Raw genomic sequence first — 23,688 nt, 5'->3', positions numbered from 1 at the left:
AGATTTATTATTTGTTATTTTATAATATTATCATAAACAATAATATTAATTAATAATAATATAAAACATTATTTTATAATATTATTTGTATATTATTAAATAAATAAATATGAATGAGCCATGTCTGGATCAATGATGACAGTGTGATCAATTAAGGATTACGACTGACTTTAACCTGAAGTTAAAACTTAGAGTCAATTGCCCAGCCGACCACAGTCTGTGAGGACGTCTCGCCTCCTCCCTGTCTTCACTCGCTGCCCGCACTCTGGCTGCCTGGCCTCCTGGGTGTGATCTGAACACGCCCACTGGCCTGGGCTTGGGTCTTTGATGCTGTGCTGCCTCTCCTGGGCCCAGCTCCCGGCTCGCCTCACTTGCCACAGTTTTTGTAGTTTTGTTTGCTTCTGCTCCCCACACCACGCCCTCTGTCTCTCTCCACCCCCTGTCCTGTTCACAGCCAGCATATTATACAATGCCTGGTTGGTCTCCCACCCGTGAGTGCAATGCAAGTGCCCTGAGAGCAGGGATGGTGGTCAGTGCTGAACAGAACCCAGAACTACGCCTTCCTCCCTGATGCTCAGGTTACTGAGTAAATACACAAATGCTTTAGCAACCTAGCTCACAAAAGAGCCTGACGCTTGATCTGGGGCTTACCCAAAAGGCCCACCTTCATTGGAACTCCAAGGGCACCATGGTTTAACATCATGCTGTTTGAAACGAGCTCCAAGACGACCCGACACGGGTGGGGAATGCGGCTTTGGGGCTCTACCCCAGAGCCACTGAATCAGAATTTCTGGGCATCCTGCCAGGAATATGCATTGTCCACAAACTACACTGCTGACTCTTGAACCTCTCAAGTTTGAGAACTACTGAACCCAGCAGAGGAATCAATGCCCTAAACAGTTAAGCAGTTTGGCTGTTCAATGGTCTTTCCCATTTCAGAGAGCTTGGGATACAGCAAAATAAGACGATGAGTCTCACGGTTTAAAACAGATGTATCATTCAAAAACAAGGCACGAATATGCTAAAGAAACTGAAGGTTGGTAAAAATGCACATTAAAGAGACTGATAAATGAGTTTTATCTGCTGCAAACCATGTAACATATAAAGAAAGATTAATTTATAAGATATTAAGGTATGTTCCAAATATCACGGCTGAAGGTTCATTTTTTCCTTCTCTTGCATTTTCATACCTAGTGGATCAGTAAAACATTGTGGATTAATATTTTAAATGCCGAAAGGAGCCAGTTGCTTGTTCTAGTCTGACTCAGTTAAGCTCTTACAATATTTTGACTGTTTGAAGAAATTAATAATGGGATGTTAGGCGGTAGATTAACTGAAACTAAATATCAACAGAGCTAGATTTATTTTTGGATGACTGAGCTCATCTCTTCAAAGAACGGAAGCAGGATTCATTGTATCATAAGTTATTAACTTACACAACATGAAACAGCCCCCGAACAGAGCTGGCCACAGCAATTAAGGCTTACGTAAGAGGCTGAAAGTTTAGACTTCGCATTAGCCACGACTGGGCTGTCCAGGCTCCAGTCGGTGGTGACCCCAGGCTCACAGAGACGCCAGGAGCAGTTCAGATGATAACTGCCCGGAGAGTTCTGGAAGCAGGCTAGTACTGAGGCCTGCTCCATCTCCCCTAAGCAACAGGTCCTTCTTGCAGCAGTGGGGAGAGACTGACACACTCAGAAGGGAAGGATGCTTTTCTGTGTCACTCGTGGGGTCACACAGCGAACCCTGACTCCGCCTCTGTTGGTCCCCCTTTCTCTCCTCCACCCTGTCTCCTGTGCCCTGCTCCCTGTGGGTCCATCAGCAGGTGTGTGCCTGGGCTTCCAGGTCAAGCACAGAGCCCGGGCCCACAAGTGATTGCTCCTAAGTCTCACAGGCTCTGAAGCCTGATGCCTCCAGGACAAGGAAAGGCAGGCTGAGCTTTTAGAGGAGCCACATTGATCCCAAATTGCCTTACAACGCACCTTTTCTATATACAGCCCTCATTTTTTCCTTTCCCCTCCTACACTGTAAAGAAGCTATGATGACAGGTTGGGACTCCCAGGAACCGATGTCTATAGATCTAAGGCACTCTGCTGCTTCTTGGCAGGGACTGCCTGCTGAAGGAGGAAACCAAACGGGGTCACCAAGCCTGCCTCTTGTTCACGGAATGCTCTAGACTTCAGTGACTTTATGCCATTTCCCCATGCGTGCACAAAAAAAATTCCAAAAGCCCCTCTGCACTCACATACCAAAACCAGAAGAGATCTATACTGATGACAAAACCAGGGAACAGGCTGATCATGGAGGTCAGGCTACTAACTAGTCATTTCTGGACTGATGTGTACAGCAGAGTGGGCAGCACACCACTATATCTTACAGTTGTGTGACTTTTGGAAAAAACTATCTACTCCAGTGCTCCCAACATGCCCCTTCCTCTGCTAGACAGGGGTCTGCACTGGCTCAATGGCTTGGGATAAAGCTTAAAAATATATCCCGGTGTATGTACAAGAATGCTCATGCCAGCATTATTTATTTATTTACTTTTGACACGTACACACGGCTCTATTTATTTCTTTAACTTATTTCTGGCTGCGCTGGGTCTTCGGTGCCGCGTGCGGGCTTTCTCTAGCTGCAGAGGATCTCTGTGTGTGTGGGCTTCTCATTGCAGTGGCTTCTCTTGCTGGTGGGGCAAGGCTCTAGGAGTGTGGGCTTCAGGAGTCGCAGCACTCAGGCTCGGCAGTCGCGATGTGCTGGCTCTAGGGCACACAGGATTCAGTAGCTGTGGCTCACGGGCCCTAGAGCGCGCAGGCATCAGTAGTTGCGGTACACGGGCTTAGCGGCCCTGCAACATGTGGATCTTTCCGGAAAAGGGATCGAACCTGTGTCCTTTGCATTGGCAGGCAGACTCCTATCCACTGCACCACCAGGGAAGTCCTTATACTACCATTATTTAAAAAGCAAAACCAGAAACCACCCAAACACACAGTGACTGGAGAAAGAATAAAGTGTGCATGGTTACAGACTGAACCATCACACAACCAAGAAGATGATCAGACTGTCACACACAACCACCAACATGGCTGCATGTTAGAAACAATCACACAATATGATATTGTTCTTATAAAGTTCAAAATTCAACAGAACTCAATGATACGTTACTCGGGGATACATATGGGGATACATGTCCACGTGGTAACTCACACTTAGAAAAGGAAGAGGAGACGATTATCAGGATGGTGGTGATGTTGTTGGGAAGGGTGGGGGTTGAGGAGAAGAGCACACTGGTTATACTCTGCTTCTTAGGTTGGATGTGAGCTCAGGTGTTCAACATTAGACTTTATAACTGACATACAAATGACATGACTTAAAAAATAATAAGGAAAAATTACCTGCCTGGTAATTCTGGTCATCCGTATCTTTTTTTCTTTTTTTTTTTCGGCCACACTGTGCAGCATGTGGGATCTTAGTTCCTTGACCAAGGATTGAATCCGTGCCCCCTGCAGTGCAAGCTTGGAGTCTTAACCACTGGACCACCAGGGAAGTCCCCTGGTCGTCCAAATCTCACTCAGCACCACCATGAACTACAATCAGGGATGGGAGCAAGGAGCATCCTGGAGGCTTGGGAGCAGTGTCCTGGCCCCACGACCCAGGAGAAACCACCACCTCGGGTTCCTCACTTGTAAAATGAAAACAATCAGTGCTGCCTCCCTCGAGGGCATGATGAGGGTGAGAGGAGATGAGGCTAGGTAAACCCCAGCCTCCTCAGGGACGGGGACACTTACTGTGTCAGCGATTGCTGCTTTCTTGGCCCTGCTTCCCTTCCCTGGGGGGAATGACCCCCTCTACTCCACGGTGGTTCTGGGGGCCTACCAAAGCAGGACCCCCCGCCCCCAACCCCAGGTTAGGCCAGCGGCAGTGTTCTTCCTGGATGCATGAGTACAGGCATGGGCAAAAGGATGGAAGGCAGCTGATGCCCAATCACTTGGGCCACAGGGTCCCCAGGGATGCAGTCCTGCTCCTGACACCCTGGAGCCATCCTGCTTTCTCTTCTTCCTGACAGAGCAGCTCTATCTTCATGTCTGTGACCAGCCAGCATCAGTAAAGAGCAAAACAAAGACAAAAGGCAAGGCTTTTCGTCTTTAAGTTCATCAGAGGAGGCTTCTGTTGCCTGTACTCACGGAAGCCTGGCTGGCCTCCCCTTCAATCTCACTTGCCTCCCAAACTCTCAGGGTACCTGCCTCCCAGATTCACAAAGCTCACTTCAGAAGACGCTCCAGAAGACAGCTTTGACCCCTTGCCTGAACTTCATGCAGTGGTTCCCCACTGCCTACAGCACGGGCCCCACACCTCCTCCACCGCCCCAGGGAAGAGGCGACTGGCAAGGGTAGGAGGGGAGGTGGCAGCCCCGGTCCTGCTCTCCACCCCAGGGAAAATGCCTTTCGACCTCAGAGACGTGGGTGGCAGCAGTGGAACAGAAACCTGCCATCTAATAAAATACCATCTTTTAAAAGTAAAAGCCAAATAAAGCCATCATGTTAAAAGTATGATTATCCACCTGGCAATCTGATTCTGAATCCGATCACCCAGTGCTCTTCCTGTAAATAGGCCCCACCTCGTGTGAATTCCCATGTCAACTGGGGAAGATGACAGCTAGCTGGCCAGACGCACAGTGATCTGAATTAGCCACTCATGGCAGTCAAAACGGTGTGTATAAAATAGAATTCTGCCCTTGACTCAAGCCCCTAAACTCTCATCAGCCTATTAAAACAGAAGCTTGGTGAGAAAGCAGATGAGTCTGACAGGTCACGGTGAAATAAAAGCCCACTCTCTCACGTGGAAGTAACTCTAATATCTTAACCCTGTTTACCCAGAATCCTGTTCTCTCTGCTCATTCCCATCAACGCCAAATTCCTACCTTCATCAGGAAATGGAAGCCCAACGACCCAGAAATAATCTGAGCAAACCTATCTCGCTGCAGACGCTTTCGTTTTTATCTTCATTAACTCTTTGGTCCCTGTCAAGCATCCTGGGAGCAGGATTTATGTTTTGGCCACTGGGTTTAGAGGATCTTAACATGTAGACAATCTGTACCTTTAACAGGGGGCAGAAAATACCGCATGTTTTGTAGACAGGTACAAACTGTTTTCTTTTTCGAGTGAAAGAACACCATGTTATCTCATTCACTGTATTTTTTAACTGGAAGAATTTTAAAGAAAAGTAGCATGTCACCCAGATGAATGTCACTTAATTTTTTCTCACATGAAATCCCACCCATTTAATAATCCTATGTCTTTTCCCCCTCTTAAGAGAGGGGCTTCCCTGGTGGCTCAGTGGTGCAGAATCCGCCTGCCAGTGCAGGAGACATGGCTTCGGTCCCCGATCTGGAAGATCCCACATGCCTTGGAGCAATTAAGCCCATGCACCACGGCTACTGAAGCCCTCGTGCTCTACAGCCTGTGCTCTGTAACGAGAGAAGTCACTGCACTGAGAAGCCAGCGCACTGCAACTAGAGAGCAGCCCCACCCACCACAGCAAGAGAAAAGTCTGCCCAGCGATGAAGTCCCAGCACAGCCACAAACAAGCGAAGTTATTTATGCACACAATAAGTCTGTCCTCTTCAGGTAAATGGACTACTCATCCTGGGTGACTGGATATTTATAAAAGTTCACAAAAGTAAAATGCTGAAGTCCAAGAAATTCACACTAGGCCCCAGAGCAGCAGTGCTGGCGAGACGTAAAAAACACTCAATCCTGAAGCTTGCCTCCATGATGACCATCAAATACCTTGCTCTCACTCAGTTAATTCTCCTTTTTTGCAAATGTGGAGGCTCCTCAATATCTGTGCTCTTCAAGTGTGTATTAGGACACAGAGCACCAGAAAAACATCTCATCACTGAAGTCTCAAACACACCTGTATTTGGTGAATTTATGCGAATACAAACATCAGTGGTGAGGTCACAGGGCCAACTTGCTCAGAGCAGAGTCACATCAGAAACAACAAAATCAGAAACCGTCAGTGGTAAGGTCACAGACACTTGCTTCAAATACAGAATGAATTTTATAAATGACTTCCTATAAAACCTGTTTTTGTTTTAAGAGGCTGTTTTTATCAGCAGGATCCAACAGATGAGCATTTCCATTGTCTTTGGGATACTACAAAACAGATTCACCAAAACTCATGAACTGATAGGTGAGGGAGTCTTACACTGTACTTCGTGTCTGGGAACTCTTAGATGGGCTCTGGGATTTCATTCAAAAGCAAGGAATCAGCATTCAGAATTTTTAACCTAGAGAATGCCAGTAAGGAGAAGAAACACACTCTTCACCATCTAACTGGGACTGAATTTCCATTCCTGAGCTCCGACAACACAGAAACATGCACATGTCCCTACAGACAGGTCAGACAGAACTTACCAGAAGCATGGCGGATGTCCCATTGGGTCTGGACAAGTGGATGGTCATTTCAGGGAACATCCGGTCGATGCGGCTAATCACGTCGTCAACATATCTGAGAGGAAGAAACAATGTGTAAGAGCTGGAGCCCCAACTGAGAGAGAAAAATCTACAGTGCACCAGAGGCTTCTCTTCTCAGTTTAAGTTTTCATTAGTGAAATGCATTTTTAAGAAGGCCAGTGGGATTTATGAGGCTTTTTTTTTTTTTTTAGCAAAAATATGACTCCCTAGTTCCTCCTCTTGTTTTCCAGAACCATCCATTTTTTTTTAGTGATTTCTTTTGCTATTTACCTCCGCATTTCCATGTGATGTATTTTTAATGCCAGTTCTTGGTCTTTCATTTTAAGGTATGACCTTGTGGCTTTCCTCTATAGATCAGAATTTAATTCCACCGCCCTCCTGGCCACGGGGCCCCTCCCTCTGTCCCCTGGTTTAGGGGTGGAAGTGGCTTCCTGTTTTGCTCACCTCTGCTTGCTTCTTGTTTCCTGTTTCCTTCTTATCTCAATCACCTCAACAGTCAATTCTCTGGATTAAATTCCTTCTGTTTTAAATACCTGAAGTCATTCCCATTTTTCTGGTTTGCGGCTAATGAATTCAAATTACATCACAATTTTTGCTTAAATCAGTATTTATTGTTCACATTCTAAAATATTTGCTTATTTTTTTAAGGGAATTTTTTAAAAGTCTTTATTGAATTTGTTACAGTATTGTTTCTGCTTTATGTTTTGGGGTTTTTTTTTGCACGAGGCATGCAGACTATCTTAACTCCATGGCCAGGGATTGAACCCACACCCCTTGCTTTGGAAGGCGAAGTCTCAACCACTGGACTGTCAGGGCTCATGGGTAATTTACAGTTATTTTTGTCTTACTGAATTTTTACTTGATTAGTTTTCTACGTACCTATTACAATTTTTTCCCTTAAAACTCTCTGCCTGACTCTAAAACTTCTCTCACTATGGTCAAACATATCAGACACTCTATCAGTTTACATTTTTTTTTCTGGAAACATTCCTCTGAAAGGCAGTCTTCTGTTTTTCTGACCCAAATGGAACTTGTATCTCTTAAGATTTAATAATCATTGAGATTACCGACACTAAGCACTCAGCGTGGCATACACTAAAACCTCAAAAATTATAAACACTCTCACTGGACTATCATGGGCATTATGGGTAGTCTGCAAAGATGTCCTCTCTTTGCAGGAAGACTCCCTCCCGCCTCCACCACCCCAGTGGAAGCTCACTGAGGCTATGCCAACCCACAGCCTGAGCAGAGCTAGGGCTGGGTCTGGTTCAGACCCCCTGAGAGGAGAATCACAGCAGCACTCGTGCTCACTGTCCACAGTCACATGACACAAAGGGGCTGCAGAACACAACAGCTGAGACTCAAAACTACCTGTTAAGGCTTTAACATTTGATTTTATACCCGTCGGGTATGACAAATTACATGTCTATTAGATCAGGGACATGTAAAAGATATGTTCTCTTGGGGAAAGAGAGAGATTAGCTCTCCACTCGCAACATGAACAGACTTTAGTGTGAAACCTGGCGCTCACAAGAGAGAGCAGACAACACAATGCTGTGAATATCAACATACCAACTGTGGGAAGTTAGAAAGTAATCTTGCTGATTAACTTATCAGGTTTTCCTTAGAGAATGCTCCATGCAGCTTTAGACTTCAAGCTGACAAAGGAGGAGAACTCCAGAAGGCCCAGTGCTGAGGAGTGATGCTAGGAAGACCAGAGCAAAGATGTGTGAAAAGAGGTGGAGAAGCCTTCAAGGCTACTTGCCCCTGCAGAAGAGGGCTGCCTGCAGGAAGACTCAACGTATTCTTCAAGCATGTAAATAACTTTAACAAACTCAGGTACCACACAGTCATCTTCCACCTTGAGAAAGGACCATAAGAGGAGGTTGTGGCATTAAAAAGCAAACTAGCTCAGAAAGAACAAGAGGTGTAAGAGGTACTGCTTAAAGGCAGGGCCCTACAAGGCCCTATTTCTGTGGACTTTGAAAATGGTTAAGAAACAATCTTTCCTGGATGGCTGAGAGGAAGACTGACAAAGACATCATGTCCATGGTCCTTCCTAGATTTACAGCTTCCGGATGCACAACCTCAGCTCTCAGCTTAAATGCTACAAGGAGATGAAAAGATGAAGAGAGGAGGAAATGAACACATTTTTCATTACTACCTCCTGTTTCTGGAGATGGTGGAAGACATGTGGCAAGATTCATGTCAAAAGTTGACACCAGGTCACTGGAAACATCTCTGCATTTACATACTTCTTTGCTAACTCTATGTGTATGGCTTAAACTCTGTTCTTTCAGACTCAGCAGGAAGCAAAAACCTGCTGTCCTGTGTGGACGGAGGTCATTGCTAAGTATATGCTAATGGGGAGGGGGGCTGGCAATGCCTTCTGAACGAATCCTCAATCAATAGCCATCATAGCTCTGGACAGCAAAATGCAAATGAACGTGCAGAACTTCAGCACAAAGGTATCCTAATCTGCTCTCCCGTGTACTGTTCACCTTGAAGGGAATACTTTCTAGAACACTCGTGTCTCTAATAGGCTAAGAACTTTGGGGGATAGATAGGCTAGGTGATGATTCCAGAACCAAGTTCAGGGTGTAGACTTCCAGGATACTAAGCCAACTACCTGACCTGCTTTCAGCAGGAGCCAGCGTTCTGAAAGGGCAGACGATAAATGTTTCTGGCCATTTCTGGAATCCTTTATATGTGAACTCTTTACTTGCAAAGGAAGGCCATGGAGGGAGAAAAAGAGTTCCTAGGAGAAATATCTAACGTGGACACAGGGAAGTAGAGAGGTCTGGGGCAGTAGTTTTTGTTCCCTCTCCAACCAGTGATCTCAGATAAAGCTCAGCAAGCTCGATCCAAAGATTTTATTAAGCACAAATGCATTTCAAGGAGACTGTTTTTCCTTCCCGTGCCTAACATAAAGGAGATGCAAATTTCCTTTTTACAGGTGACATTATGTATTTGCCAAAAAGAGAAAAAGTCAGCTGCATCTTTCACTGAGGAAAACAGTGTCTAAATCCTAGAAGCAAAGAAGCAAAACATTTCATTTTCAAGTAGACCCAACCTTCAAAACGCAAACCCACCACTAGTGACTTGACAGAAATAAGGAAAGCTTGGAACGGCAAGCTAAAAAGCTGGAGGCTGAGGAGATGACATTTTCTTTCTGCCGGGGCTGGGGGCTGGCCTGGCAGGGGGTCCTGGTTTCCTCTCTGGCAGCATCCCCCGGCCGGTGTGCCCCGCCAGCCATGCCAGTGCGTGCAGAGCTGGGCGTGAAGGGCCAGGACAGGTAGGAACAGTGCGCTCCCCGCCCTCCCACACACCACCATATGTTCCACTCCGCTCTGCGGCAGGATCGAATTACTTTAATTTTTACCTTTGGAATATAGGCAAACAAGCGCTAACACAGCAGCGGTGACTAGTTTACACTTGAGCAGACGTGGTGCGGAACGACATTAATTTAGTGCCAAATTGAGCAGTGAGTCACAATTTGCACATATCTGTCAACCTGTTAACAGGGTAATAACTTGGAAAGATTGCTGTTCCTATTTACATTACAGAGGCCTTTCGAAAACGGAGAGCTGCTTCGTTCTCCCTCCATGAAGCACGCAGCCCATCCGCGGGCTGGCTGGGCCAAGAACCAGACTTTTAGAAACATAAACTCCTAGAAATCACAGGTTCAGATCAAGGTGTGATTCATAGCTTCAGTATTTTCAGGTAGAAAATGAATCTTACAGCAATTAAGAGAATTTCGTTTCCCTGGCCTGCCCTCCCCCCGTTACAGTCAGACTCTCAATGGTTTCTGATTCAATTTCCTTAGCGCATCTGACGGTTCCTTCTCAGGGTTTCCAAAGGCATCCTTAGCACCAAGTTTCAGTCTCAACTCTTGCCACATCTCTGCTTCATCAGAAACAATCACGCCATTCTCAGGCTCCTAACGTTCATCTCTGAAGCCCTATAAACCTTGCTCTCTTCTGATTTTCTTCAAGGAGCTTGGCCTCCTTCTCTAAGTGTCTTTAATAAGAGAATTAACACTGGGACCCCAGAGGTCCTCTTACTCAACGTCCCTGTCACTCTAGGGACTTAACAACATCTCCAAGAGGTGGTCTGCTTAAGTCCACCATCCTGGAGCACGGCTCACAAGGCAGCCCCACTCACTACTGGACTACCAGGCTGCTTCCAACCCACTGACCAGCGTCTTCACCCAATTCCCCCCCCCCTTCAGTCTTGAGCCTTGTGAAGCCACATACAGGCGCTTCCTCTGAAATCTAAGGCTTTCTGCAAACACATAAAAGACTGTTAGGCTTCCGGCTTATCGGTGCTTTTAACTCTTTCTTGGATCACAGATTCCTTTCAGAAGGTGCTGAAAACAAAATACATGTCTACACACAGTTTTCCATACAATTTTCTGCAGTTTATAGGTCCCTTAAAGACCATTCATGGACCCCAAGTTCAGAATAGCTGCTCTGGACCTGTTCTAGAATGAGGCGCCTGGTTTTCCTCTTTGTTCCTTTCTGAATGGTAAATTGTAGTATTTTTCAATGAAGCCGTCTTCATCTTAGAAACACATGTTCATCAGCCCACAAGTGAACGCACTGGAGTGCTGCATGGGGCACACCGGATCTCCTAGCTCTGATTATCTTAAAGTCATGGCTCCATGTTGGAGCCCAAGGCTAATGTTTGTTCTTAAACTACTGCCTCTCACTGCTAATCTTTTCAACAAAGGCAAAAACCTACTTCTCTGACCGTAGAGGTCACCTGACAGTAAGGAAACCTTTCCTCCCTGACAGCCACGTCACACCTGGGCTTTACGGAAACTCCGTGCTTCTATAAAGAAAGAGCCCCTGCCTTCTGCATCACCCCTTAAGGCATAAGTCAGCGGTGAACTCAACCTCAAGTCCTAGGAGGGCCAAGTCCAGGTGCTGGTCTGGCCCCGCCTCCTCCCCCCATGACCCCAGCAGCTCGCAGCGCCCTGCAACGCGCTCTGCATTCTCTGCCTGGAGGATCCGTCTGGTAACCCCCCACCCCACACCCAGCTCAGCTTTGGGCTGGGCCCCCCACCACTCAGTGGCCTTCATCTCACCTCTATGCTCAGCTTTGGGCTGGGCCCCCCACCACTCAGTGGCCTTCATCTCACCTCTATGCTCAGCTTTGGGCTGGGCCCCCCACCACTCAGTGGCCTTCATCTCACCTCTATGGCACCTTTTAATCCTCTCTGTGTCTCCCGTCCCAGCTGTAATTAAGCAATTTTTCCGGGTGATTATTTGTTTAATGTCTATCTCCCCAACAGGTCTCTCCACGGAATCACATTTCTGCCTTCTTTAGAAAGGCGGAATCCCAGCACATGGCCAACTGTACCTGGCACCCACCAGACACTCCTCAAATATTTGCCCAAGAAAGAGACAGGACATTCGAAGTAAGCTATGCAAATACCAGTCGGGCAGTTATGAAACGACTCAACACAAAGTTCTCTTTAGCAGATGAAGATCTGAGGTGTTGAGGAGTTCATCATCTTAGCCAGCAATATCACTACCAGCAGCAGCCTCAAAGCAACCTCAAAGCAGGCAGGAGACGCTTCCAAGTCTTACTGCCTAAGACGTGGCTACAAAACCCCTGCATCTGTTTTAGGAGAAGCTCGATGCCTCCTGGAAGCAGGAGCCTTCTGAAGATGTACACTGCGTTATCAACATGCCAGTTTTCAAATGCTGCTTCTAATGAACTAATTAATTCTGCAAAAACATTAGTACAAAGATGCGTGCTACCAAATCGGGATCACAATACCCCCAAACGATAGCAAGACAGAACGTGGAAGACATTTCTAAAGATACCGGTTTTGTAAAATGTTAGTTCTCTCCCTTGCACAATGAAATACATGGCAAAGCATTTGTCATTAAAGCCTTAAAATAACTTGCTGGACAGATGGCTTAGCTCTCTATAAAGTCTGACCCCTCCTCAAAAGAAAAAAAACAACCAACAAAGCTGGACTCTGGCCAGTGATCCCGTGTTAGTGAGATGCTTAGCAGCTCGAACCAGATATTTAAATAGCATTTACCCCACACAGTGCACACAACACATGCTGTTCATTTTCTCCCCCATACAAAACCTGAAAGTTAGGGATGCATAGATTAATAAACCACCTTCTTGGGGAAAGGGTGATGCCCAGAAGATAACAAAAAGGGAGCAATTTACACCATCTGAAATTGATTTAAGATTTTCCTCTACACCTGTCCAAAAATGATGAGACCGAGTGGACTTTGCTGGTGGGTGGAAACAGAAAGGGGTTTGTTTAATTACTTTGTGAGAATGAGATTGCCTGAAACTCCAACTATTAATCTCAATATGATGAAGAAACAGGATTGGGAACTTAGGTCAAACTTGCTCACTCCTCCCAATTTGGTTAAACTTCTTAGGTTTGTAAAATATTGAATTGACATGTCTATAAAAGGAGTTTGGTTGTTCTCTAACTGTACATTAAGAAGGAAGACCAGATGAGTTGGGGGCTTCCCTGGTGGCTCAGCAGAGAAGGCAATGGCACCCCACCCCAGTACTCTTGCCTGGAAAATCCCATGGACAGAGGAACCTGGTGGGCTGTAGTTCACGGGGTCACTAAGAGTTGGATATGACTGAGCGACTTTACTTTCACTTTTCACTTTCATGCATTGGAGAAGGAAATGGCAACCCACTCCAGTGTTCTTGCCTGAAGAATCCCAGGGACGGGGGAGCCTGGTGGGCTGCTGTCTATGGGGTCGCACAGAGTCAGACACGACTGAAGTGACTTAGCAGCAGCAGCAGCTGGTGGTGGCTCAGTGGTACAGAATCTGCCTACCCCACTGCAGGAGACGTGGCTTCGATCCCTGGGTTGGGAAGATCCCCTGGAGGAGAACACGGCAACCCACTCCAGTATTCTTGACCAGAGAATCCCAAGGTCAGAGGAGGCTGGTGGGCTACAGTCCATGGGCTCGCACAGAGTCAGACATGACTGAAGCAACTAAGCAGCAGATGGTGGTCTAGTCGCTAAGTCGTGTCCAACTCTTGAGATCCCATGGCCTATAGCCTAATGGGCTCCTCTATCCTCAGGTGAGAATACTGGAGTGGGTTGCCATTTTCTTCTCCAGAGGATCTTCCTGACCTAGGAATCGAACCTGGGTCTCCTGCATTGCAGGCAGATTCTTTACCTACTGAACTATGAGGGAAGTCGTAAGCAGCAGATGAGTTACAGACAAGAAGAGCAGCTTAGATTCCTCCACTCTCTCTCACTGCACCCACTCCCTTACCACTTCTACCCACCTAGCGGCCTGCCAACTGTTAGTCCCCTTCAAGAAAAGACACACAGGGACTTCCCTGGCGCTCCAGTGGTTAGGAATCCACCTTCCAATGCAGGGGTCACAGGTTCGAAGCCCTAGCTGGGGAACTAAGATCCCACATGCAACTAAGCCCTAAGGTGTGAACACCTCCTGTTGTGCCACAACAAAGAGCCCACACAGCCAAAGATAAATAAAATAGACCTGAGGATCTGTTTCTTACCATAGGAAAGAAAAGACACTCAAAACTTCAAAATTTCTTTATGGAAACTCAACACCTAAGGAGATACAGATCAGGAAGGCATGCTTCCTTGGAGGGGAGCTGCAGCCAAGCCACGGATGTAGAAGAGCGGCTTCTTCCTCTTCTCCCTGAACAGCCGATGAACTCTGAACTACATCGGTGTGTAACCTGAAGAATCACCTGGGCAAGCAAACAAAAGCCACCTCCATTTCCATAAGGTGAAATAAATGTGCACTCACCACCTAGACTCATACAGAGTCTAACCTCTCTTCTTCTATTAGGTACAAGCAGCCTAGTAAACCCTGGTTATGTACAAACTGGAACACATAGCAAACACCATCACGAGACAGAATTTTTCCTATACTATCCTAGTTTGTAACTATCCCTATTATATCTATTAACAAATATTTATTGAGTGCCTTGGGCTTCCCTGGTGGCTGAGTGGTAAAGAATCCACATGCAATGCAGGAGTCATGGGTTTGATCCCTGGGTCGGGAAGATCGTCTGGAGGAGGCAATGGCAACCCACTCCAGTATTCTTGCCTGGGAAATCCCATGGACAGAAGCGCCTGGTGGGCACAGTCCCTGGGGTTACAAAGAGTGGGACAGGACTGAGTGACTAAACCATCAAAACAGAGAGGTAGCGCTCACTTTGGCAGCACATGGACTAAAAAAGAGGAGAGGTAATGAGTTTAGTTTGTAAACTATCCCTATTGTATCTATTAACAAATATTTAATGAGTGTCTACAGTTGTCAATAATTACTATGTTCAGGGAATGATCTTAAGTATCTAAGGATTAAAAAAAAAACAAAACTGGAATGAAAGGTGGGATGGAGGTTCACAAGCGAGGGGACATGTGTGTGTCACCTATGGCTGATTCATGTTGATGTATGGCAGAAACCAACAGAATAATGTAAAGCAATTCCTACAATGCAGGAGACCCGTGTTCGATCCCTGGAGAAGGAAATGCAACCCACTCCAGTATTCTTGCCTGGGAAATCCCATGGCCAGATGAGCCTGGGAGACTATAATCCATGGGGTCGCAAAGTCGCTCAGACACAACTCACTCACTGGCTAAAAATAAATTAATTAAAAAAAAATATCGTATTAGCTGGCTCCCAGCAGACTTTCTCTGGAGGGATGGGTCCAGCCTGTGCTTTCTGCTGGAGGAGTCAGGCTGAGCAGGAAAGCAGGCCTTATTTTCCAGTTTCCAAGGCACTTGTGTGTTCTTTATCTTGTTTGATCCCTCACCAAGTCTGTAAAACAAGAAGGGCAAGTGCAAAACTCCTGCTTTATAAACAACAGAAAAAAGGAGGTTAAGTGACCTGTTCGAGGTGACAGCACAGAGTGGCTGAGCCGGCCTCAGACTGGACCTCTCTGATCCCCACCCCAGGGTTTCCCTGCCCTGCCCCCTGCGGTACTTTACAGGTCTGGGAGGACCGCACGGAAAAGGCAGACTGCCCCTTTCTCATTCCCCAGACTTCAGAAGATAACTGAGAAAGTGAGAGGTAGCGTACTGACAAAATATAATCAGTGTATGATTTTCTCTCTCCCAATCGTTCAGTAAATACCCACTTGGTGCCTCACCGGGCCCAGGGACACAGGGATGCTCTGGTGGTTTCCACCCTCTCAGGGCTTACACTTCATTTGGTTACAAGGCATCTTCCTTCAGAAAAACCAGGACAGCTAAGTTAAAGTTCCTTCGATTCTCCTGTCAGGAGGAAAATGAAAGTGCAAAGTTTGTAGGCTACAGGAAGGGGCAGAAAAGTGAATACATTTTTTGGTTTTATTTTATATTAATAACTAGGATGCTCAACATTTAGAAAACTAAGATCACGGCATCTGGTCCCATCACTTCATGGGAAACAGATGGGGAAACAGTGGAAACAGTGTCAGACTTTATTTTTTGGGGCTCCAAAATCACTGCAGGTGGTGATTGCAGCCATGAAATTAAAAGACACTTATTCCTTGGAAGAAAAGTTATGACCAACCTAGATAGCATATTCAAAAGCAGAGACATTCATTTGCCAACAAAGGTCTGTCTAGTCAAGGCTATGGTTTTTCCCGTGTCATGTATGGATGCGAGAGTTGGACTGTGAAGAAAGCTGAGTACTGAAGAATTGACGCTTGTGAGCTGTGGTGTTGGAGAAGACTCTTCAGAGTCCCTTGGACTGCAAGCAGATCCAACCAGTCCATTCTGAAGGAGATCAGCCCTGGGTGTTCTTTGGAAGGAATGATGCTAAAGCTGAAACTCCAGTACTTCGGCCACCTCATGCGAAGAGTTGACTCATTGGAAAAGACTCTGATGCTGGGAGGGATTGGGGGCAGAAGGAGAAGGGGACCCCAGGGGATGAGATGGCTGGATGGCATCACTGACTCGATGGATGTGAGTTTGAGTGAACTCCGGGAGATGGTGATGGACAGGGAGGCCTGGCGTGCTGCGATTCATGGGGTTGCAAAGAGTCAGACACGACTGAGCGACTGAATTGAACTGAATAACTAGGAGGTAAACGTTTTCCTCAACTTCTGTTCTTCTTGCATTAAAAAATTCATTCAGATACTGGTGGGTCCTAGTTTTCCCTAAAATGTTTAAACAACATATTAAGCTTAGGGAAGAATTTACAGTTTCACTCGGGATCTACCTCCTCTGCAAGCCCTTCCATGTTACACAGAGGGGGGAAAGAATTCCCAAACAAAAATCCACACTGAGCTTTCCAACAAGACCAATTCACAAGTTGTTAAATTGGTCACCTATGTCAGAGCTGCAAAAATGACCCCTGGAGCTCACAGCTCACTCACTCTCTCACTTTGGGCTCCAGTAACCAAACTCTTCCTGCAGGGGAAGGGCTGGCCTGGGCTATTACTGCACGGGTCCCTGGGATTCCCACACCCGCTGGTCCCTTTACTAAAGACCTCTCACCCTGGAAATCGTCCCTCTGCTGGAGTCTCCTCCCGGAACAATAAAGATTCTTCTCAAACAAATCCTACGACATTAAAACCAACCCTGCAATTCTCCTGCTAGAGTAAGAAAGCTGAAAAACAGTTCAATTAATTGAGAAGACTGATATGACTATTCTAAATTGGTAATGAAGTACAACTTTACAGCCACTCTGCTTACTTAATGCAACGTCATTCGTCAACAAGTATTTCCTGGGGTGTTATAACCATGGGATGTGGCTAGTTTTGAAATTCATGGCATTTAAACAGAATTATGGAATCATAATGAAAGTATCTGCCTCCCTGAGAAGCAGTTTGCTCCTCCTCTTGCGGTTCCTTCCTCCTGAAATGCACCATGGCCCTCCACGCCGCAGACACAAACCGCTCCTTCACAGATCCCTGCCGAGCGAGAGTGTGCTTTCCCCTCCACTGTCCAGTTCACACTGGCCCCAGAGCGACAATTTTCACAACGCGACATGACACTCACAGATTGGTATGTGGTATGGACAAACATTTGCCTTAAAAAAAAAAATTTATTTATTTACTGATGGCTGTACCAGCACATGTGGGATCTTAGTTCTCTGACCAGGAATCACACATGTCCTGCATTGGACATGCAGAGTCTTAACTGCTGGACCACGAGAGCCGTCCCATATGGATGAACACTTTCAACTTAAATATATGTATACTGGAAAAGACCCTGACACTGAGAAAGATTGAAGACAAAAGGAGAAGGGGGCGACAGAGGATGAGACGGTCAGAACAAAATACCCACTCAATGGATGTGAATTTGAGCAAACTCCGGGAGACAGTGGAGGACAAAGGAGCCTGGCACGCTGCAGTCCACGGAGTCACAAAGAGTTGGAAACGCCTTAGCCACTGAACAACAACAGCAACAACATATAGAACAGCACGTAAGTAGCAAATAAAACCTGTGATTTCACAGGCATTATTTCTTAGAATGAGGGTATGTTTTAAAAAATGAGTTTATTTAGAGAAAAATATGGAACTAATAGAATAGCTGACTAAAGATTATGGCAAACATCCTATAAGAGACTAAAAATGACTGAGTTTAGAAACACCCTTCAAATAAACCAGGTAATTAAACAGCTTTGTTTTGAAAGGTTTTGCTTGTCTTTGTAGATTGTGGGGTGTTTTTTTTTTTTAATTCTAAATGAATCTTCACTTTGGACCTTAAAAAATCTGTTGTCACTCATACATCTGGAGCTATTGAAAACAGGATATGGATACGCATCCTCAGAGGGGCGAGGTGTTTAGGTCAGCAATACGGTGAAGCAAGGGCCGTGCTGATCAATCACCCTGGGCGCTGACTGCACAAGAATGTGTGTCTGGGAATCTGCCACATGAGCAAGAGACAGAGGCCTCCTTCACAGAAAATAAAATGGCTTTCAGTCCGGCACCAGCATGCGTGGCCACCAGCTCCAGAGTTCCTTTTGCCACCCTCAAAAGGAGTGAAAAACTGGACCAGAACATAGTTCTCCAGTGGAGCCGAGTCTAGGATCCCACCCATAGCAGGCGATGCTTAAGGCAGCCTGAACACACTCTCAGAGGGCACCCCCTACAGGATTATGATGGCCTCACTGAACCAGAGCCAACTCAACATTCATCATATTACCCTACACTGAGAGATCCTGCAGTAGTCTTTCAAATCATGGCTGAAAGAATCCTGGGTCGGGTGTGGAAAGATCTGGGCTCTCTCCTAGTTCCCGCTCACTCAGAGGCCACAGTGGGCAAAACATCTAGCCCTTCCAGCTCTGGTCTCCTCTTCTTTGGACGCGATGAACTCAACAGGTCCTTCCAAATCTAGTCAATTCAGCACCCACTTCCTAAGAGCTTAGTATATACACAAAGAAGTGATTTCACAGTTTCCAAAGACTATCCGTCTTTGAATGGTACATATGGTAATCATTATAGAAAATCCAATGAATCAGAACACCCTATTCCTTAACCTTTGTGAATAACTGAAATCTACTGTACTTTGGTAAAAATTTATCAGAGTTTTAACAGCAGGACTACTTCAAGTATATAGTCCTGGCATAAAACACATTGCCTTTGTCACTGTCTAGTGGGGCCCGTTTCTAGAAATGTCTGAAGAAATGTCTAACTAGAAAGGACTCCCACAACCAAGTCTTAGGACTCAAGATGAGTCTCTTAACAAAAACCCCAGGAAACAGCAATTCTGTAATCAAGGAAATTTTCAGGAAGGACTCTCTCCACTAGAGTTCACACATGAATATTTACTGCGGCCGAGTGGGCTGCCCTAACGTGGCGAGTAACATACTCAGAGGGCATGCGTAATTAAAGGGCACATAACAAATATATCTTTCACTTGATCTCAGAATAAAACAGATAAAAACAAGCATTTACTTGAATGCTAATGGCTTTAGGAATAGAAGCCAGGAGTATAAACATCCAGGTCCTTAAATGCTTAAACCTCAGACGCCCACTCTCATAAACAGAAGACCTGCTACAACCAACGGATGCAAATGTACTCAGATTTGTTTGTCGAAAAAGTCACTCCATGTAACGCTCCAAATATCCCCATATACAATTACCCATGAAGGCTGTAAGGCAGCTCTGACCTGTCAAGGCGAGTGTGTGTGCACAGGTGTGCACATGCATTACATGCACAGACACACACACACACACACACACACGTATTTCCGGGGGCAGAACAGACTGCTCAAAAGCTGGGGACACAGCTTATAGGGATGAAACATGTTTCTCCTGCTAGGATCTCACAGCAGTCCTCAACACACAGGACTTGGCGAATCACCCTGCAAATGAGTTGACAACACAATGGGTCCAAATCAAACTCTCAGAACCTGGAGGATTATGTGTAAAAGGAGAGAGAATCAGTCCATCGTGGTAAAAACAGCTGCAGTACCAACGTGCATGATAATAAATGGATGACAAATCGGAGAGTATGCTTAGAAGATGAACACACCGAGTAATCCTTTTTGGAAGCAAGATGTACAAAGACTTCACAAGGGGAGAGAGTCTGTCTCTAACAGAGATAACACGGTTACTCCTGAAACATGCAAAAGGAAGTTGCCGAGTGAAGACAGATCAATTATTCTTGGTCGATGAGAATAAGAAGAGAGAGTTCCAGCAGGGAACACTGAGGTTAAATATTAGGCAAAACTTTACAAGTAGAAGGATTGCTAGTAGAGGAGAGAGGCTGCCAGGAGAGGCACGGAAATGACCGCCTGTAGAGACATTCAGGGTTAAACCTGACACCTGCCTAATTATACCCGAATTATTCCTGCCACAGTTCAGGAGAACGGGAGAAATGTGCCACCAGAGAGGTCTGCTCTGATCTAAAGGAGGAAGAAAACAGGAGGTTAAACTCCTGCTTTTCAACACTTTTAACCCTCCGGTATAAGTGAGGGTTTTACCCACTGGGCAAAACTCTTGACCCTTAAACCCATCACATGCCTTTGAAAACGCTCTGCATCTGCTGCGGCGGGCAAGAAGTCAACACAATGGCGACTGTTTTGGAGAAAAGAAAGGCGGGCTTTCTGGAAGGTGGCGCTGGGTAATACACAGCACACCCAGACAACAGCACTTCTTCCCTGCCTGCCACGCTCTCTGACATTTCCCAGTCTTAATTCAAAGCTTGCTTTCTTTGTTGAGTTCCAAACAGGGGCATGTTACTTGTTGTTAAGCAATGTAAAGCGTTTAGGCTTGATTAGCATGACCCAGAAACTTTTCATCATTTTCAGGAAGGTTCTAAGGGCCTGCTAACAAGTCTGGGAAATAGGGCTGTTTTTTTGTTTTGTTTTAAACAGATTTCTACTGTAAATGATCACTGACCATCAGCCTCTGTGTTCCAAGGCCTAATGAAGGCAGCAGGGTCCAGATCAGAACTCCCACCTTCATTAACTAGCCAAGGAATCCCATGTGTGTTGGCGGGGAGACTCTGCTTTCCACGATCGCTTCTCATCTAGGCTGGCAGAGTCCATACGTGTCCACTGGGACTTGAACGCTCTAAGACTAAAAGGTTTTCTCCTCACTTTCTGAGATGACAAGGTGGAGAATGTCACTTCCAGCACTTTTTTCCCCCATGAAAAGGAAGGTACTTTAGTTTATCTCCCTCTTTGGAAATACATTCCAAGAGTTGACAGATTTAAGAATCGGAATAATAGCCCCCCTCCCCCAAATCATATAATTCCAGAGCTAGAATGCACGTAGGAGAATGGCTAATCCAAATTCTTTACTCTTTGGAAACAAAACTGGGGCACGGAAACTGACGGGTTTGGATAAAGCCTTCTAGGTGGCTGTAGGCAAAGCTGGGATTAGAACACAGACCTTCTGAGTCTCTTCAGGTCCTAAATATATGGTTACCAACATACAGTTTTTGTTTGTTTAGTCGCTAAGTCATGTCTGACTCTTTTTTGACCCATGGACTGTAGCCCGCCAGGCTCTTCTGTTTATGGGATTTCCCAGGCATGAATACTGGAGAGGCTTGCCAATTCCTTCTACAGGGGATCTTCCTGACCCAGGGATCGAATCCACACCTGCACTGCAGACAGATTCTTTACCACTAAGCCACAAGTGAGGCCCTACTAAACATAATGAACCAACAGATCCCCTGGAGAAGGGAAAGGCTACCCACTCCAGTATTCTGGCCTAGAGAATTCCATGGACTGAATAGTCCATGGGACCTCAAAGAGTCGGATACAACTGAGCGACTTTCACAAACTCTTCCAAAAGACAGATTTAAGAGCCTCTTAGAGTTAAGTTGTCACTGTACTTTTACACTGTGGTTTTCACAATATTCTCATGCACTCTCACTTTTCCAACAGTACCTTCTGGTCATAGTTTAAATGTACTTGAAATTATGCCCCACGGTTTGAAGAAATAGTCCCGATCTATTTTCAAGCACAGACTCTGAGAAATGATGAGTTTGTGCTCAGCGCACTTTTGGGCGTCCTTGACTAGTCCCGGTAGGGTGCCACCCCGTGCTCGATGAACACCTGGCTTCAGCATTTCCTAAAACCTTTCAGGAAAAAATAATCATCCAGTTACATGCATTTTCGTAGACTCTCAGCACTCTCTCCTTCAGTGAGGAGGTGAGGCTGGATGAAGAATGGAGTAAAATGGTTTTACTTGATGTGGATTTCAAGAAACAGGTTAATGATTTTCACTCCGCAGACGTGCATGACATTTCAGCATTGATTCAAACATGCTTGATTCATCTATTTTGGTCTGTGAGAAAGTTTCCACTCTAAAAACACAACTTTAAAAAACTGAACATGTGTTCTGAAAACCAGTGCTACACTGACCAGTAAAATATTGAAGCATGCTGTTCAATGAGACCATTTTCAAGCCATACATCACTTTCTGTTTGGGTCCGACCCAACTGTTTCAAAGTTCATTTTTACAGTGTTCAGGGATAATAGCAACCATATAATTCACAGGAGCCATGTCCAGTCGATTTCTACAGAGGGTAAATGGAATTTTTCCAAATAGATTAAGTTTTAGTGGAAAGAACAGAGAACCCCTGGGGTTGGTATTTCTGAAACAAAATGGCCAGAAATTAAGTTTGGATAATTTCAGGGTATATTTTTCAAGTGTGACTGGCTCAAAAGGGGAGGGTTGCCATCTTACACAGGACATTTTAAAGCCCCCAGAAGCATCAAGCAGAAAAAGATGGGAACAATCAAGACTCCTATATCATGGCAAAAGTATTTCTGATGCCAACAGCTGGGCGAGGGAGACTAAATACTGGCAGTTGCGCCCAACTTGGCTACCACTGCCAGACGGTGGGCTGTCCCTCATCTGGGGCTGCCCCTCAAAGGTTTCAATGCCTCCACCTGTCTCTCTTGATACCTCAACTTAACTGTATCCATTTTTATGACTATCTTCTGAAAACAAAGATATATTATTCCTAATAAGAAAACAATGTATTCAGTCAACCTCGTGGGCACCAATTCAAGTCCCTGTGCTTTATATTTATAGTTTCCTTTCTTTCTTTTTCTCCTGTTTCTCTCCTGTTATATAAGCATTGGCTCCTGGCTGTTGTTAGAATGTGTGCTGCGTGTTTCCAAACGCGTTACCCTGACAACCCAAAGGAAATGGGCTCTGTGAGAGGGTCTTGGACATCTGGGAAACTGACAAGAGCCACATCAGTGGGGCCTGCTCTCATGTGTCTTGGTTCTTGACTAGGTTCCAATCTGTTACGGGGCCAGAAACCAAAGGGTGACCAAGTGAAGGCGCCCTTCTATGCTGCTGGCGGCCCAGCCGGCATCATAGAATGACGATGCACTGAGGCCCTGGGTGTGACCGCGAGGTGATGCAGAAGGCAGCAGAGGTGCTGAAGGGATAAACACATGGGCTCCGGTGAACCTGGGCAGGTAAGTAAACACTGTCTCCATCTCCTCAACTGCAAATGAGGGTAATGGCTGCACTTAGCTCAGGAGGTTGTTAGGATTAAATAAGGTGTAAAGTCCTTAGAATGGGGCCTGAAACCGCCTGAAACCAGGTAATCACTCGAAAACCAACAGCTGCCTGTCGTGGCGACAGCGGTATAAGTGGTGAGGCAGTGTCCAGGCCCCTCTACGCCTCTGTTGGTGCCTTCAAGGCCAAGATGCTCGATGAAAACTTCATCCACTGAGGCAAATCATCTATCAGGCTCACAAACAAAACACCATGGGGATTCTTAATGATATTAAGAACCAGAGGAAGAAGAGGGGAGTTGGCAAGG

General features: G+C 45.8%; 1 protein-coding gene across 1 annotated transcript in view; it reads right to left on the bottom strand.

The window, feature by feature from the left end:
* The window catches only part of MED27 (mediator complex subunit 27), a 221,386-nt gene that overhangs the window by 73,921 nt on the left and 123,777 nt on the right, over window positions 1-23,688 (bottom strand). Inside the window, exon 4 of the mRNA XM_010856784.1 lies at window positions 6,414-6,507. Within this exon, the coding sequence (XP_010855086.1) occupies window positions 6,414-6,507 (94 nt within the window). The remainder of the gene's footprint in view (window positions 1-6,413; window positions 6,508-23,688) is intronic.

Source organism: Bison bison, unplaced genomic scaffold, assembly GCF_000754665.1.
Source record: "Bison bison bison isolate TAMUID 2011002044 unplaced genomic scaffold, Bison_UMD1.0 scf7180017864375, whole genome shotgun sequence".
Lineage (NCBI taxonomy): Eukaryota > Metazoa > Chordata > Mammalia > Artiodactyla > Bovidae > Bison > Bison bison.
This window is presented reverse-complemented; position numbering and strand designations above follow the sequence as displayed.